At 35.0% G+C, this 17195-nt stretch overlaps 2 protein-coding genes and 1 long non-coding RNA gene across 3 annotated transcripts; 2 read left to right on the top strand and 1 right to left on the bottom strand.

Annotated features, from left to right (window-relative positions):
• The first annotated feature begins 267 nt into the window (after nucleotides 1-267).
• On the top strand, nucleotides 268-3367 carry LOC105569345. The gene is made up of 2 exons (XR_001009503.1): nucleotides 268-1419; nucleotides 1506-3367. It is a non-coding gene; the product is annotated as an uncharacterized LOC105569345 (long non-coding RNA).
• Nucleotides 3368-4245: 878 nt separating this feature from the next.
• On the top strand, nucleotides 4246-6143 carry LOC105569342 (U6 snRNA-associated Sm-like protein LSm7). Its single transcript, XM_012025722.1, has 4 exons — nucleotides 4246-4402; nucleotides 4497-4508; nucleotides 4586-4763; nucleotides 5836-6143. Exons 1-4 carry the CDS (start codon nucleotides 4394-4396, stop codon nucleotides 5973-5975), a joined length of 339 nt encoding a protein of 112 aa, XP_011881112.1. The 5' UTR covers nucleotides 4246-4393; the 3' UTR covers nucleotides 5976-6143.
• A 111-nt stretch (nucleotides 6144-6254) lies between these two features.
• Nucleotides 6255-12996, bottom strand: LOC105569343. The gene is made up of 10 exons (XM_012025723.1): nucleotides 12859-12996; nucleotides 10676-10810; nucleotides 9923-10027; nucleotides 9266-9409; nucleotides 8702-8884; nucleotides 8327-8465; nucleotides 8105-8226; nucleotides 7660-7889; nucleotides 6858-7028; nucleotides 6255-6548 (listed from the first exon to the last, which is right to left on the bottom strand). Exons 1-10 carry the CDS (start codon nucleotides 12905-12907, stop codon nucleotides 6270-6272), a joined length of 1557 nt encoding a protein of 518 aa, XP_011881113.1. The 5' UTR covers nucleotides 12908-12996; the 3' UTR covers nucleotides 6255-6269.
• Between the last annotated feature and the right edge of the window lie 4199 nt (nucleotides 12997-17195).

Raw genomic sequence — 17195 nt, 5'->3', positions numbered from 1 at the left:
TTCCACCATGGTTGCACTCCTTGAATTACTTACGACTTTAAACATCAACCCTTTCGCTGCGGAATGACGCTTTAACTAAAGACCGTCCTCTGTGTGCGAAACGATAGTTACTTAACCCAGATAACAATTTTTGCGCGCAAATTTTGCTTGTCTTAAGCCTATCACACAATGCGAGGCAACAGGCAACAGGAATAGGGAATAGAATTTTTGACGCGTTGGATTGGTTGAAGGAAAATTTCCGACGAATCCAACGCGTCAAAAATTCTATTCCCTGTTCCTGTTGCCTGTTGCCTGGCATTGTGTGATAGGCTTTACGCATGCAAATTTGTATGCGATTTGCCCGAGTTTTGTCCGTAAGATATGTTCAGTCTGTGCTTTTGCACGCAAGTGGCTAGCTCGTGTATCAACGTATAATTTTGCGCGCAAATATCTATCGACTCGCGTACAAAAATGGCTCAACAACGCAAGCAAAATTCCATCCAAGTGCGTCGTCGTAATGCCAGATGTTTCCGCGCAAAATGTTTTCTGGGAAGTCACTGAAACACAATCGGTTCTACTAAAAGTAAAACCGCGTGGATAATTACAATGCTCCATACAAGACATTTTATTTGCGAGTGTGATTTAATAAAAGATCGAAGAAATGAATCGCGAACTTGTCACTCTCCTGTTGCAAAATATATTTTCAGGAAACTTTAAAGAGTAAGTAGTGACAATACAGAGTAAATAAATGTAATACATTCTTAATTATCAGACGAATCACCAGTTTAACATTAATCGATAGTCAAATCTGTCAAAACAGATTTTGTAAAACGTCTTTAACTATAAATAATACTTTACGAGTAGAACGCCAGCGGAAATGTAACTGCTAACAGAATATACGATAGGAGATTGATTACAGAACCAAGAACACACACACATACACACACACAAATACACATGCGTTTTCCGCAGCTAAAGAGTTACGAAATTAAGATATCGTGATAAATAAATATGTACTGTTTGCTTCTCTGAGAAATGTGAAAGAAAGTCTTAGGATTCCTTCTATGGTTTTCAATTGATACTGTTGATACTTCCGGCCATCTTTACATAAGCCTCGCTTCTTTTCAGTAGATACATATCTCGGATTTATGTTGACAAAACGACGTTATTATTTTTTATGCGACGTAAAATTATGACATTAAAAATTGTGTTCATGTCGGAATGAGAAATAGAAGATTTTCATCGCTTATCCACGAATGTGTGTTACTCGGTGATGCACAAATTTGCGACTTAAGCAAATTTGTGTTGGGGTAGTACAATGCAATGGCAGTGAAGCGAAACGAGACGAATATTTCGTGCTTTACTTATGAAACTGGAAAATACTTTGATTTCGATCTGTACATAGAATATCTGTTAGCGTGTGTACATCGAAATTGTTTGGTGCGTAAATAGATTACAAAAACTTTGACAAAACCGTTTGATTAACATACACGTATATATAACTTTTTGTTATCGTATTTACATAGGTTTCACCGATATACATATAATGTTCCATCCAAGCAAATCGATCAGGAGAGAAGGAGTTAGGACAATATCGCGCAATCGCGTACAAGTATCGAACAATGCGGTAGTAACATATGCGAGATACATGAGCCAATGCAGATTCCGTCAAGAGGTAAAACGATATAGATTACAGAAATTAATAGGCACAGGTTCGTAACGTATAGAAAGTTTTCCATTTAATTTTCAACAAGCAGACGAGACTAATATAATTACAAAATACGAGTGCGAACAATAAAAGCGCAAGAAAGTACTGGATTAAAGTATAGTTTACACACGTGCAGCTTCTATTGGCCATCTAGTCAGACAAATCTGTCGAAGATAGATTTTGTTTTAATGCCCGCTATAAATTTTGTCGATACTCAGCAGAAATGTAACAGAATCTATTAGCAGAATTGATAGCAAACTCCGATAAAAATTTTCATCAGGGTCTGCTGATAAACTGCTAGCACAGTGCTAATATTTTATTTACCGAGTAGTTTTAAGTATCAGCATACACAATACTCACGTATTGTACCATCGAGAGCAAAGATACTGTCCTGTTCCGATGTAATAAGATTAAACTGTGCCGAGCTTCCTGTTCGATGATCGATTAACCGGTCAATTACCAAAAGAAATTCGGTAAAAGCGCAGTTTTACTTTCTGCACCTGAATCGAAACAGCATTTTGCTCGCCACTGTATTACTGCGCACAATTAAAGTTATCGGAATTATGTGGAATTCTTAATAATTTTACAATACGTTTTTAGTGTGATTTACATATTCGCATACAAATAAACGTACATACGTCCACGCATATACAAGATATAAATAGAATATTTTTCCAAAGTTTCGATTAATTGGAAAGTTTGGAAATGCGCTTAGTTGTCGTTTTCAGGAACATAGAAAGCATTTCATGTTTCATCTTATTGTTTATACAATATTGAGAATCTTTTCTTCGCCAGCGAATAGTCAATACAACGGTAATGGAAACTTATTCGACGTATCTGGCAATATTTTCTTTAAGAATAAAGCACAACGTTTCGACCGAGAATTCCGGTCCTTTTCAAGTAAAAAGTCAGACAAGTGTCAACCAAGTCGGAATCTGAATGTTGTGTTTTATTCTTAAATAAAGTATTGCCAGATACGTCGAATAATTTTCCATTATCTTTGTATTAATTGTTTATACGTTGTCTTTCGTTTAATCGTTTGGAGCACAAGTTGTGGTAGAAGAATCTCTTTTACAGTTAGTTATTTGTCAAAATATTGTACACACACACTCGCGCACACACATAACATATACACACATACATGCATACTTGTTTTATTTTAAGTGTAAGAGAAACATGATGAAAACACCTGCGTGGTGCTCTGTAAACTATACTTTTACCCCCTAAAAAAGATTCCGTTTATTTACAAGATATTAATCCTTCGTCTGAGCTCGTCGATCTACGACGTCCGAGCCATAGTAACACATGGACACGTGTCCTCGTAACAGTATTCAGAATTTATTAAGAAATAAAATATTTAATAAATACATTTTTATGAAAGTGACTACGACATCGTCAATTGTACTTATTTCAGGCGATATTTCGGGCAGTACTTTAAGGCGAGGAAAATAGCGTCAAACGCGAACAGACCCACGTGTCTACTAAAAAGGTACCGGGAGAACACGTTCAGTCGAAGGATTAATAATAGAAGTTGTTGGAAAGTACTTGATAATAGATTTTAATTCGAACATATATAAAAGCAGTCACATACTTTAATTGTACTAACATTGTTCATGTACATCATGCATTGACATGTATTTTTTTATAAAGCCAGATACGAATAAATTCAAGCTTTTACGAGGTGTTTTTACTTCTGTCGCGTATCCTCCGCGGTTTTCCGAATATTTCTCCTTTACTACCGAAAACTATCAGATCCCTCGTTCATATTGGTTATTTTTCATTCAAACGAACGATCGAGAGCGTAGCCCAATAATTGTAATTTAAAATGCGAATTCATACACTGATAACAAATATAGCTTAATAAAAAAATATTACTTTACGAAAATTATTCATTAGGTGGCTCCTAATAGCTTAGTAACTTAAATTTAAAAAATAGTAAACAAATTAAAACATGAATTGCTTTAATTTAAATGTTTATTAAATATCAAAGATTAGATAATTTTAAATTTAAAACATTTTATTTTAATTCTATAAAATGTTTACTAAGGCGTACTTTTCACCGTGAAGAAAATTGGATTTCTTATTTAACAAAAACAATTACTTCATTTAATAAATCGTATTCTATATCACATGAAATCTTTATTTGAATGTAGAAAATGTAACGATTTAAATTAATTTACTTAATATAATACATAGATTTACTTGAAATTTATTATTTTTATTTAAATAGAATAAATACACTTACTCCAGTATAAACAATAATTTTAAGTAAATCTATTTACTTGGTTTAAAAAATTTTTTTTGTCAGTGTACACCGTTTTCCACCTTGTCCTGCGCGCCGGTTTCTTTTCGGACATAACAGTTTCATTTATACAATGGGATCTCATGGAATTTATTTTTAATTGTTACACGATATCGCGTACGAAGTGATTGCGAGAAAGTGTAAAGTAGACTGTTAAAGATAGACGCAATTTACATCTTCCGCCAAAGGTATCGGAAGCCCTCTCGCAATCTCGATTCAAATTTCTCGACTTTAAACGCGGGAAGAATCGATACTCGATTTGCCAAACAATCAGAATGACCCGCCGAGCTCCGTTTACTGCGCTTATTCGAAATACGATGCGTTGTGTACCGTCGCGTTTCCGTTGACACGCCCCGAAGGTCTATCGTTCCCCGATTCAATTTCCTTCTCGTACAATCGCCAGGATGTCGCAGGTAAGTTGCAGAGGTTGCGGTAACTCTGCACTTGTCTATAACCTCGTTTAAAGATTTAACCCTCGAGTTAACCTCCTCACCGTTTTCCTTACAGGCGCCGAAACAGGTAACCGGTCACATGCTTAACACCGAGTTAATAAACAGTCACCTCAGCACACCCTTCCTATGTTTTTTTTCCCCTAGCAACAGAATGTCGAGCATAAAGAGAAGAAGAGGAAAGAGAGTATTCTCGACTTGTCCAAGTATCTCGAGAAGAATATACGAGTGAAATTCGCCGGCGGCAGAGAAGCCGAAGGTATACTTAAAGGTTATGATCCCCTACTCAACCTGGTACTCGACAACACAAAGGAATATCTTAGAGGTAATGTGCGATTAATCATTCTTCTTCTTGTTCTTAGCGTAGGGAATATTTCCTGTCCGGTTCCAACGTTACTGTCCGAGGCTAGTACGTTGATACTGCGAGCGGTATATCTTTTTACATCAGGTAGGCTGCTAACTTGGCCTCAAAACCCTCCTTTCTCATCCGGATTTGGGACCGACAACGGCGGAGTATATACTTGTATGTGTGGCAGAGATATTAGGCTTGTTTTCTGTTGCTGGCACTGGTGAACTAGTGCAATGAATTAGAGTAAGACAGGTATATTTTTCTCATTCTAGCTTACTGCACCAGTTCATCAGTGCAGCAATAGAAAACAAGCCTATTGAATACTTTCCGGTGGTTGCCTCCGAGGAGGTGGTATTCGATATAAAATCCATCCAAGAAAAGCCAGCGGTGTTGGCGGATTTTTGAACTCTGGTCTCTTTGTTTATTTGTTTATTGAGCGGCATACATTTCTCGCCCCAAACTTTTGTGTTTGAAACGTTTTTCCATATCTTTCATATTTTTGGAGACGTTTGCGTGGATCATCTAAAATGAGACACCCTGTATATTACATGATATTAACTCTATATCATTCGCGAGAGGAGCGAAATAGATCCCAGCCTTAGAAATCTACTGAATTCACAGATGAAATTTCTTATCAACCAAAATTGCTGTGCAAATTGTCTCGCAAGTAAAAAAGAACGCTTTTGCGCTTATCTTTGTCTAGGAGATTCCACGGAGTATTATCGATCTTTATTTAATTGTAAATTATCAAAGAGAACAAAAATGAAAGTTGAAGTATAACGCTGAGATGCAAGACACACTCCACGCGAGTAATCACATTAAACGAAAAACTGCGAGTAATGTAGGGTTAATTTAACTTTCTAGGAGTTTGAGTGTAAAAGTATTAATATTTTGTGCCTAAAGAAGCGAGCTGCCTTTTATTTATTGTTGCTGATTGTTAGTTAAAAATGTTACATTGCAAGTTGTCAATCTCTTTAATCGCAATTATGTATTATATTTGACTTTTAATCTTGCAACACTAATAAATCCTCTTAATTTCTGTAAACAGATCCAGACGACCCATACAAATTGAATCAGGACACTCGTATGCTGGGCTTGGTGGTGTGCAGAGGAACATCCGTAGTACTCATTTGTCCTGTAGATGGTATGGAATCCATTCAGAATCCGTTTATACAACAAGAAGGATAGGCAGGAAGGACCTTTACAAATCAATATGTGTTACACCTTAGAAAGGGAACCAGCTTAAGCTCTTGAATATCATTTTCACTTTTTTTAATAAAAATATAATTTATTTTTTGCATTATAAATCGTGAGGAAGCTTACATATACAGAAAATAAATGCCATTTTCTTATAAAGATACAGGTTTCTATGTTTACAATAAATAATACAATTGCACATCTAAATAAGGTACCATGTGGACTCACGATGATATACAAGTAGCATAAGATAATAAGTCCTATAAGTCACTTCTATAATCATTTTCATTCGATCCCGAATTCGTTTCTCAGCCATGGATATTGTTTAGGACATTCGAAACATGTGTGTAAATACCTATATGATTTGAGCACTTTACTGGGTAATTTGCAACTATTTGGCAAGTCACAGGCCATCTCATACGGTTCAAAATGTCGTTTCGCGCATTGCCACGGTGCAAACTTTTCAATCTCGCTCGTGGGCGTTGGTCTGCGCATCCATTGTACAATTTGATGACTCGTGACGAAAAATACGTCGTCCAGCCGAAGTAGATCATCGACAAATTTCTAATTGCATATAAAAAATAAATATTCTTTATGATTAAACAGAAATAACAAAGTTTCCCATAGGTGAATAAAAGTTATAATAATCTTAAGTATGCTACACTTTCTTACTGCTGTAATTTTTAGTGCTATGATTTTTTTTTTAATTAATCGTAAATGTATAGAAATTGATACGGTAAGTATTCTCCTAAAAATAGAATAAATAATGGAAATTATAGAGTAATAAATATGACAGTGAATAATCTTATTTTTGTTAGTTAATAACAAGCACCGTCGATTTCAATAATGAATAATATTTAAAGTCCTACTTACATTGAATGCGTAAAAATACATTGGATTTTGAAACCACGATGTGTGAAAGTGTAAGCCGAAGGGTGCGCGATTGGTAAGATAATGTCTTTTAAAGTTCAGCATGAGCATCTTATAAACGTCCTCGCCAGATAAGTTAGGGGGGCATGAATCCACGGTGCTGCAGGTGTAATCCTAAACAAAAAAATTCGCTAAATATTGCTTCTGCACATTCACAGTCATGGTCTTCGAGTATTGCGGACGCTTCCAATCTCGCGTTTTCTCTTTTTACAATGTGACTCGCGTACTCTTGTACCGATTTTACTGACAATGACCATCTTATAATTCTTACACGCACATTTTTTTTAAGATCGTGCTTGAAAGGACCAAAACCAATGGTCAAAATGTCGCACTATTGTATATTAAACTTGGGCTAGTTAACGTCGATACAAATTTATTTATTGTTATTTATTACTGGCAAACCTAAGAATCTCAAAATATTGCTTCTATACATAAAGATAAAAGTAGAAATCTTATAGTAATTTGATAATAAACGAAAATATAGGAAAAGAAAGATTATTGTCGAATACGGGAAATTTCAGTCTTATATTTGAGATTATAAGAAATATAAATTAAGGTAAATTTAGATACTGTAGAAAGGAAATTCGATAATATATCGATTAGAAGAACTTTTAATCATCCGATCGTTCTACGTAATACAGAAAGATTAAGTTTTCTCATTGTCATACATTGATAATCTTATCTCGCTCTTTCACCTTTATTTGATACTCATTGATAAATTTCCATTCACACGTGACTCACGTACATTTGCCAAAAGTTGATTTAAAGGTAGTTCCCAGATGTTCGGATAAGACCGGGTGGGACAGAGTTGCCCTGCGCGCATACACGGATGCGGAGGCCTGTAGTCAAGCGTGTAGGGCCAAAAGGGTAGATCGGAAAATGGTGCGACGATCGAGGAATCGTACACGAAGCCAAACTCAGACATCATCAAAAATTGGCGATTCCACCCGACCTGTAGAAAAGGCGCCCTTACCCCTACGACATGCATCACTTTATAATAAATACTTTTATTATTTTTTAAATAAGATTACGTTGGTAAGATACATGCGATATTTGTTATGTTTATTATAGTTTACAATATAAATTTATATGTACGAAAGTTCTGTCAATAATTGTGCCTTTTCCTTCCGTCAGGTTAATCTCGATTGAATAGTTGATCTAGTATCGAACTGAAAATGAGATTTCTGTACCTTTGATCTCGCCGATACGAACCGCTGCATATTTCTTGATGATGTTCGCTATTCCGACCATCTCGTCGAACCAGTCCTCGATCGTCGCGTTCTTCGACCACCATTCTTCCGGCCCACGATGTCTGAGAAATAATCTTCGATTCACTTCACGTATCGAGTTAAAAGATTCTTTGCGACTTTTCTCATTGCAGCTCCCCCTTTCTTAATATTTGAAATACTCACGTGACGGAATGTGCGGCTATTTCGTGACCGATGTTCCATAAATATTGCACATCCCTGTAATTCGTATATTGATGACTAATATAGAAAGTACCTCTTATAGGACAGCCATTAGGATTTTTTCTGTTATCCGTAAAAATTTCTGCAAATAATCAAACGATTATTTTCCATAATAATCTTTTCCTTCGCCAGGAAATTTCTATTATTATGAGGTGAGGATAAAAATTAGCATTAAACTCCGAACGTATTATCCCTGGATAATTTTGTATTGACTTAGAGTTGTTGCAGATTTACTCAGATCATTTAAATAAGAAAAGAAGGGAAAGGGACATGGTGTATAAATAAATTACTTTAATCGTTAACTTCTTATTAACTCACTTGAAAAGAGTTCGAAATTTTCAGCATTTACAGCGTCATCGAAAGTGATCGTGATCATTTGTGGAATCGCGAGTGCAGTGAGATTCCCTGGAACTTGAGTCCCGTCTTTAGAACACCAACACTTTGGTAACTGGCACTTCTGCGTATCGCAAACCGGCGCGGCATTTATATCGTGTCGCATGTCTGTAACAGATGGAGGCTTTCATTAATGACTGGCCTGCATTATAAATGACTATTTTATTTTTGTACCGTGATCGAGAAATAAAAGTGCCATTTTTCGTATTTTTCAATTTATAAACAAAATTCTAAAGATTCGAAACGAACGTATTTCATGAAATTTAGAAAACTTTTTATGCATTGACAAACGTTTTATTTGCATTTTTTCTATTTTTTAAGATTTAATTTTACCGTAATACTGAATTTTTATCGCAACAAAACTATAAATGAGCTCATCACTCATAGAAGAATCTGCTGGTTGAATTAAGTGCGCTCTGTAAGGAATGTCCTATATGTGCGAATGAAGAACTCGATATAACATATGCGCATTCGCTTCGCATTTCTTACCGCACCATCCTTCGTCGGAGCCATCGGGACAATCGACACTCCCGTCGCAAAAATATAAAGCCGGAAGACACGTGCCGTCTCCGCAAGCCAAACTTTCCTCATCACACTCGCCGTTCTTGAGCAGCGGCTTCGCCGGTTGTGCATCTACGAGAAACTTTGAAAACTTCACATCACCATTCGGTACATAGGAACTATACTTCCTTAAATTGCGAAGACTGTCTTTTCACCAGGGAGGGATTAATTTTACAAAAAAAAAGTCAAGTAAGAATTTTACATGTTTGTCGCGTATTTGGAAAAAAAGTTAAAATATGCGTACATGATGTTTATTTGCATCTGTGTCTATAATAGCGTTATTTGCAGTAAATGTCTAGGTACTAATAACTGTTCTTCTTCCTCCAACAGATATGATAATGACAGATGTGTTTCACGAATTAGAATTTTCAATGAGTCTCAATGTTCACAAACAATGAAATGACTAACTTGTCATCGCTGTATGATTTTCCGGGTGAAAGTATTGCGTGTACAACACTCGATCGCTTTCTTAAGAGTAGAAATCGGCATAAAGTTTGCCGGCGTTTGTTTGTAGTCGCAGGACCTCCTCAGCCTTTCGCGCGTCTGTGCGTTTCAGTAGACTTAGCATAAATATCTAGCATATACCTGAAGTTACGTCGCAATTATCGACATTTGTTTTAAAGTCACAGATCTGCCTGGAGACATCGAAAAGAAGTCCTTGCGAGCACTTGAATTCGAACACTTCATTATCTGAAACACGATTTAACGATGTAATAGGCGTAAGTCGAAATTTTTTTTTTAATTTGTGCCGTAACAAACTTACTACGGCTTTTTCTTGATTTTAATAAGCACAATATAAATAATATAAGAAATAATAGAAATAAAACATTTTTGAATGCAAAAACAATGTTAAAATATTCGTGTAAAAGAATAAGTATAATAAAATGGAACGTAGTACGTATATTATATGCTTTTAGTTTTTACGTATAAGACAACTTCTCATGTTGATTTGTGATTGCGTTTGTGGTTGCAAATATTATTTCTATAAGTTTTTGCATTAAAAGAACATTTTATCTTAAAAGTAATATAAATAAAAGAAAGAAGAAGACTTTTAAATTCAAATGCTCATTCTCACAATAAGCAATGATAGCAATTCCTTTCCCGTATATTAAGCATGTTTTAGTCTTGCAATTTTGATGCAAACTTATACAGAAATGTAAGATCAGACGTTTATACAATAAAATTAATTTATTGATAATTTATTAGATAAATTTATCGACGAGATCGAAATATATATGTGTGTCAAATTGCTTTCTTGACTCTAGTTTTAAGCGAAGACAAATGATTAATAAAACTTATTAGTTTAAATAGATTTTCCCTTTTATGATCTACAATTACCTAAACAGAGAAAATATTTAGCACATTCGGTAGGTGACCAGACGCTGTGCGATGGTGCGTTAGGATTACGATAAAACTTGTTGTCGTCTATACAAGGAACTTCTCCAGATTTTCCTTTCTCCGCCGCGGTATTTGCTGAAAACATCACGATGTGGAGGTATAAGTTATGTGACCCAATTTTCCTCGTTTTCGTATATTTAAAAGTAAATAAGCATTTTTTATAAATTAATAAATAATTATTATTATAAATTTTGCGTTAGAACTTCCACTGGACGTGCTTGACCAGCCCGTACGTGCGTAATTAATGGTACAACTGAAGAAATATCAATTTAATGATATAACTGAAGAAATATCAATTTAATGATATAACTGAAGATATATCAATTGTTTGTCGCAATATTATTCCATTTTTCACTATTTTTTCGCGACAACAATAGCACACTATTTTAATTATTTAATCTTAACCAGCAATTCCCATACGAACTTTACGCAAATTTCTTAGCGGTTTTTTCAACATTTGAAAATATTGGTAGTTTTTCCTTTTTTTTTCTTTAAATAAAGATTTTTTCATTAATTTGATTTTAAATTACATATTTTAAAGTAGAACAGAATTAAGATTAAAAATTGTTCTACATGAAGAAAATATCGATTTTAAATTTCCAAACCAAGAACGGAACTTTATAATTAAAAGAAAGCCGCGATGCGTCAGACATTCTGTACGGTGTACAAAGAAGTCTACCATTGAAGTAAATCAAGGAAAGTATTTTTAAGAAGAGTGAATACTATCGAAGATTGAAACGATTTCAATGTCCCACGGTTACGAGATTATCTTTAGGCGCGCGGTACTTTCACGTTCCGTCTGGCTGTTCAGAAACGGATATATCTGTAGCGTACGATGTACGCTTGTTCGAAGAGAAATCTCATGCGATTAGCGCCATCGTTTTCACCCGAATGCAAAAACGGAAATAAAACTTTCGGCGTGCATCGTTCAAAGCAAAATTCCCATTTTAATTTGTCGTCTACTTCGCAATAAATCAAAATTACAATCGATTCAGTTGTATCGACATTATTTTTCGGTAAATAGAGAGAGAGAGAGAGATTTTCCAACAAGACAGCTTACCTGAATAAACAATTTTTTAAATTAATTTTATATGAAAAATATTTTGTTTGTTTAGAGACATATCGACTATATATATAAGCCATAATATAGTTGAAAAATACTGTTTTTAATGTTTTTAATTACATAAAAAATATTGCTGTTAAAAATTATTTTATGTTCAAACTTACCCATATATTTTCACATAAAAATATATTACATTATTTTTTAGTCCTACTCACGTGGATGAAGAAAGAGGGTTTATTTAGTTATTTTCTCTCTCTCAGATTCTAAATTTAAATACATTTACTTTACATTACTTGAGTGAAAAAATTAATATATATTAGATATATTTTTCACTTTACTTTTTATTATTGTACTACATGTATCAGCAGGTAAACTGGTATGGTGTCTCTTATATCAATTAATGTGAAAATTTTGCTTATCTCATATTTATTAATAAGTTTACTTAAATTAATAAATTTAGATTATTTTTCAAGAGTTTAGTCTTTATAATATAAATAGTATAAATACAGATAGTTTTCACAGCATTAAAAGTTGCACACATCAATATTGTAACACTATTTGTTAATGAAACAAGTTTATCTGAATTTAAAGCTATCCACGTTACAATATTATCAAAATTTGGTTACTTAAATAACAGAATGGATAAATAAATTGCTTAACAAAAGTTTATCGCGTACTCGTAGCGACTCACTGGAATAATCAATTAAAACACTGCGTAATGTTTTAAAAATGTATAAGTTCACCTCGATAAAATTTATACGAAGATCTCAAAAAACTCTCTACAAGAATATATGCAATATTGTTGTTAAAAGTTAACACGCGATTGCAGTATAGAATGAAAAAAATATTATTCCTTTTTATACAATTTTTGTAACATTTATTCACTAACAGTGCCATATAATGTTAACGCATTAGAAATGGAACGTCCTCATATTACATTGCTTTTAAATTAAAACACTTTTCCAGACTTTGATTGACGTTTTAATGAACAGGTTGGCGCGCGATTTGAAGTGGAAAAAAAACTTGCACTCACGAACACTTCTGAAATTGCGAAACTCACCGGAAACGGCGAGCAACGTGATCAGCACAAAATGAAGTCTCGACCGCATGTCGATCTCTTGTGCGCGGATTTGTACCGGTTCCACGCGCGACAGCTCGCACTTTCAAACTGACGGCTACCTACGAAAGCATGCCTTATATGACGAGTACCTGCTTCATCGCGCTTAATCACGCGGATCTCTTCCAGACCGACTATTTTCACTCGTCTCTAACGATCGCAGTACAGCTATTTCGAACGCCGTATAATACATTCCTCGGTCAATTTGAAGTCGATCGACGGAAATATCGAGTCATCGTTTATCGCCGACTGTCAACATTTAGCATTGTACACTTATAACTAACAAAAAACTTCAAATTTTCGATCACTGCGATACTAAAGTCTATTTACAATTAATAAGAACTATAATTTTGTTATCTTCTGCACTCCTGAAACTTAGCTTATAGGATCCTTATTTTTAATTGTTATCGCAAAACGTTGTTGCATTATCGTTGGGCAGCAAACGTTAATCTTAATTTAACGTTAATGTTTAACGTTAATTAATTAATTTATATTAATTGATCAACTTTGGTTGAAATTGTGATGACATTAAAATTAGTTTTAATTTAATAAAATATTCGTTTAAATTTGATTACGTTTATAATACCTTATTATTATTAAGTTAAAACGAGAGAGAGAGAGAGAGAGAGAGAGAGAGAGAGAGAGAGAGAGAGAGAGAGAGAGAGAGAGACTTTCCAAGATCGAGTAATTAGAATGCAGCATTGTGTGAAGTTAATTGTCATATTTATAATTTGTTGAACAACTTTTCAGTTCAACTTAGAATATATTTGAGACAATTTCAATATCGCTCAATCAACTCGAAATAAAGTTGAACGGATTCTTCGAGACAAAAGTAGGTGTCAATTATTTATAAAATATACTTGGAAAATTAGATTAAGAATCGGTGTATAACGGTATGGTACATTAACCATATCAATCGACTTCCCTTTTTTCCTTTTCCTGTACAAGCGTAATTCTTGTGTAAGTAGAGAGGCGTGCATACAAGTAGAGCGGAATGCGATACGCAATGTATAATGCTGTCCTCTTTAGTGGAGATTTCAGTTTAATTTCTTAATGCGTCGATACAATTTTATTAAAACTTACGCTTCCATGTGAAACTGAAAATTATTTCTTTATTCTTTAAATAGGTTCTTTGAAAGCTTCTCTTATTTATTTCTTCTTCTCGAGAAATGTGTGTACCGTAAAAACATTCTTTTACAAGAAGGCATATCAGAAATGCGGTTGCAAATATATTTTAAATGCCGATTGAATAGTATGAGAAAGCTTGATATGTTTTTTAAATTTGTTACATGTCAAGTTATGAAACGTCGATCAAATAAACACGAAATATTGTAAAGAATACATATTATAATGTAATTTATAATATTATAATATTAATATTATAATATTGTTATATATAAAATATTTGCAAGAAAATATCAATTTTCGAAATTATATCTAACATAAAACAGCTGAATATGTGTCGAGCTATTAATAATTTATTAAGTAAGTTAATTTCAAATGTATAACGTAACGAAACATTTTTTTAACATTAGCTTTCAATATTCAGCTTCTGAAGAAATGTCGCGAGGCGATCACAAATAAACAACATTCGCATTGATCGCAAACCCTTTTCGATGCTTACAAAAGAGAAGCGTTTTGCATGGTATAAATTTCGGACTCAAAGAGTTAATCATGCAGCACTGAAACATCTCCGAAAAGTGACGATGTACTTGCGCTAATTAATTATCCCCTCGCGAGATAAATCGCGCATTTATCACTCTCGCGTTTACACATAGTTTGGTAGATCTAGGCGACTGTAATTATTACCGGTTAGGCACTTCGCCAAATAACCGTACATAATTGCGAAAAGTCTATAGACGTTTGGCAGCTCGCTCTAATTTGCCGCGCAAGTTAATTCGAAAGTTTCTTTGAAACAGCGTAAGCATCCGATGAACTCGACATACATCGTGTCTGCAACAGTTCAATTTTGTCTTCAGAGATTTCAATACTTTGTGAAAAATCATTTCAGATGAGAAAACTTTATCTTCAGTTGGCAAAAGCCCACTTATAAATCAAATCTTCAATTGAGGATTTTTTAAGAATTATTTAAGCAACTATCTGCAATTATCTTATTATTTAAAACTGTGAAGAGACACTGCTCTTCATTCTTGTTTCCTTTGTGCCGTTATTACTGTAGTATCTTTATGGGTAATGAAGTGAGACGAGAATGAAAAATAAACAAATGCGTTTCATAGTTGTTGCCTTGCCAAGAATTACTTCACGTTCCTGGCCGTGCCATTAATCATTCCTGGATATCTTAACAAACTAAAATGTGATTGAAATAAAGCATATACAAACTTCAGAGAACGCCGAAATTTGAAGACTATCTGAGAAACTTCGGAAAAGAAAATTAGAATCTTTTTTGTGCATCTGAATTGTACGGTAAATGTATTCAAATGAAAATATGTTAAAGTAAAGATGTTGATTGTACACCTTAAACGATCCGAATGAAAACACTTGAATTTGCAATTTAAAATCTAACCTGCTTATTCATCTATTTCCTATCGTACGTGTTATAGTTTTGGTAACAAACACATTATTAAAACCATGGTATGTGTTGGCTCGCGATGTGAAATATATTTTCGGACTGAAGATATTCAAAGCTACCATTAAAATGCACAAATACTCCCAATTCTGACACGCGAGCTTATTTACGCGCTATCGGCAACAAAGAGAGTGAACACACGTGTCTCGTGACGGTCCACCGTGTCCACCGAGGACAGACCATGTACGAAAATACATTTACGTGGAGCAAGAAGATAAATCGAGGTGGCGGCGAGCGGCAGTCGTTGCTTCGTTGACCTCCGTTCAAATTAGAATAATGCCGCGAAGAGAACACCGATAGAGGAGAACTGCTGGCAGAACACGGTGGGAAGTTTTCCTAAAATATATGAAGTCACAAATTGCATGTTTCCATTGTGTGTGTGTGCGTGTGTTATTTTAATCGATCAGTTATACATCCGGTATAACTGTATGCCTGTGCACTAGGAATCACGGATGCCTTCCCACATGAATTTAAGCACAAGTAGAACACATACTTATACATTTTCTATAAAAAGCGAACGATCGAACACGTCGTTTTTTCTTTCATGTCACCTTTAAATTTTATTTTTATTCGTGCATTTGTCTTCCCGACCGTCCTGCTGCGCGGCACCTCGTCTCTCGGAGCCCGAGGTAGTCTCATCTCGAGAATAATTGCCAAGTATCGAGGAAACGTGTCTCCTCACAGCCCTGTCACACGTCGTGTACGACGGCACGAGGAAAGTTCTCGGTCGAGTCCGATTTCAGCGGGGCTTCAGTTAAATTCGGACCCCTCCGTTTCGTAGGTCGGCTTATTTAGAATTTAGGTTTGCGACGGTCAACGGCAACTAGAAAGGCGGAAATAGAGCGGTTCCAAACATTTCGTTCCGCGACCTGTACGATGCAAACGAGGGAGACGTAACAGATAATTGACAGTTTTCCCTATTGTATCATTGGAGAACACATCCAGAAGAGTCAACAGAGTTGAGCCGCCTTGATCTTTCTTCAATTTCATGAAAGCCACATATTTTCTGCGCGATTTATGTATACAAAATATAGAGGAAATTCCCCTATTATGAGATAGGATCCTAATATGGGATAGCGGGGTTTTTGTTAAATTAATAGGCATTCCACCATGGACTTATTGCCCTTAAAGCGAAAACTGTTTAGTGGAAAATTCCTTGTTAGATTGTGTAATCGTTGCGGAAAAAGATTTGCGATTGAATTTGGATGTTGAAAACCATGCCATCTTATATCAGAAACCTATCTCATAATAGAGGACTTTTCTCTAGTTGTTTTTTCATGAATTTGCAATTGCATGTTACAAATTTTTTCTGTCAGAAGTAATTTTTTTATAGATCTGCACAGATGATTGCAAAAATTTTTCTTAATAATCATCTTATTATCCCCTTGTCAGATGTTGGGACGAATTCTGGGAGAGAATTCCAGAGACAGAAACGCTGTGTATAAGGTGGGGGAGATTTTTAGACAGTGCAAATTGGTATAGTAAACGATAGCTGCTATAAGGGACAAGGACTAGATCAAGTGAGGTGAACGAAGGTTTCATAGGATTCGACGGGCATAGATACGCCACGCTACAAATTTCACCGTCGTTGTTATCATTGTCATCGTCACCACCACCGTCACCAAAGTCCGAGTTCCTCTTCCCGTACGACATCACGGCCTTTGTACCCTTCCCTCAGAGGGGGTAGCCTAAG

The sequence above is a fragment of the Vollenhovia emeryi genome, unplaced genomic scaffold, assembly GCF_000949405.1.
Source record: "Vollenhovia emeryi isolate VEMERY1.0 unplaced genomic scaffold, V.emery_V1.0 DF939124.1, whole genome shotgun sequence".
Taxonomy (NCBI): domain Eukaryota; kingdom Metazoa; phylum Arthropoda; class Insecta; order Hymenoptera; family Formicidae; genus Vollenhovia; species Vollenhovia emeryi.
This window is presented reverse-complemented; position numbering and strand designations above follow the sequence as displayed.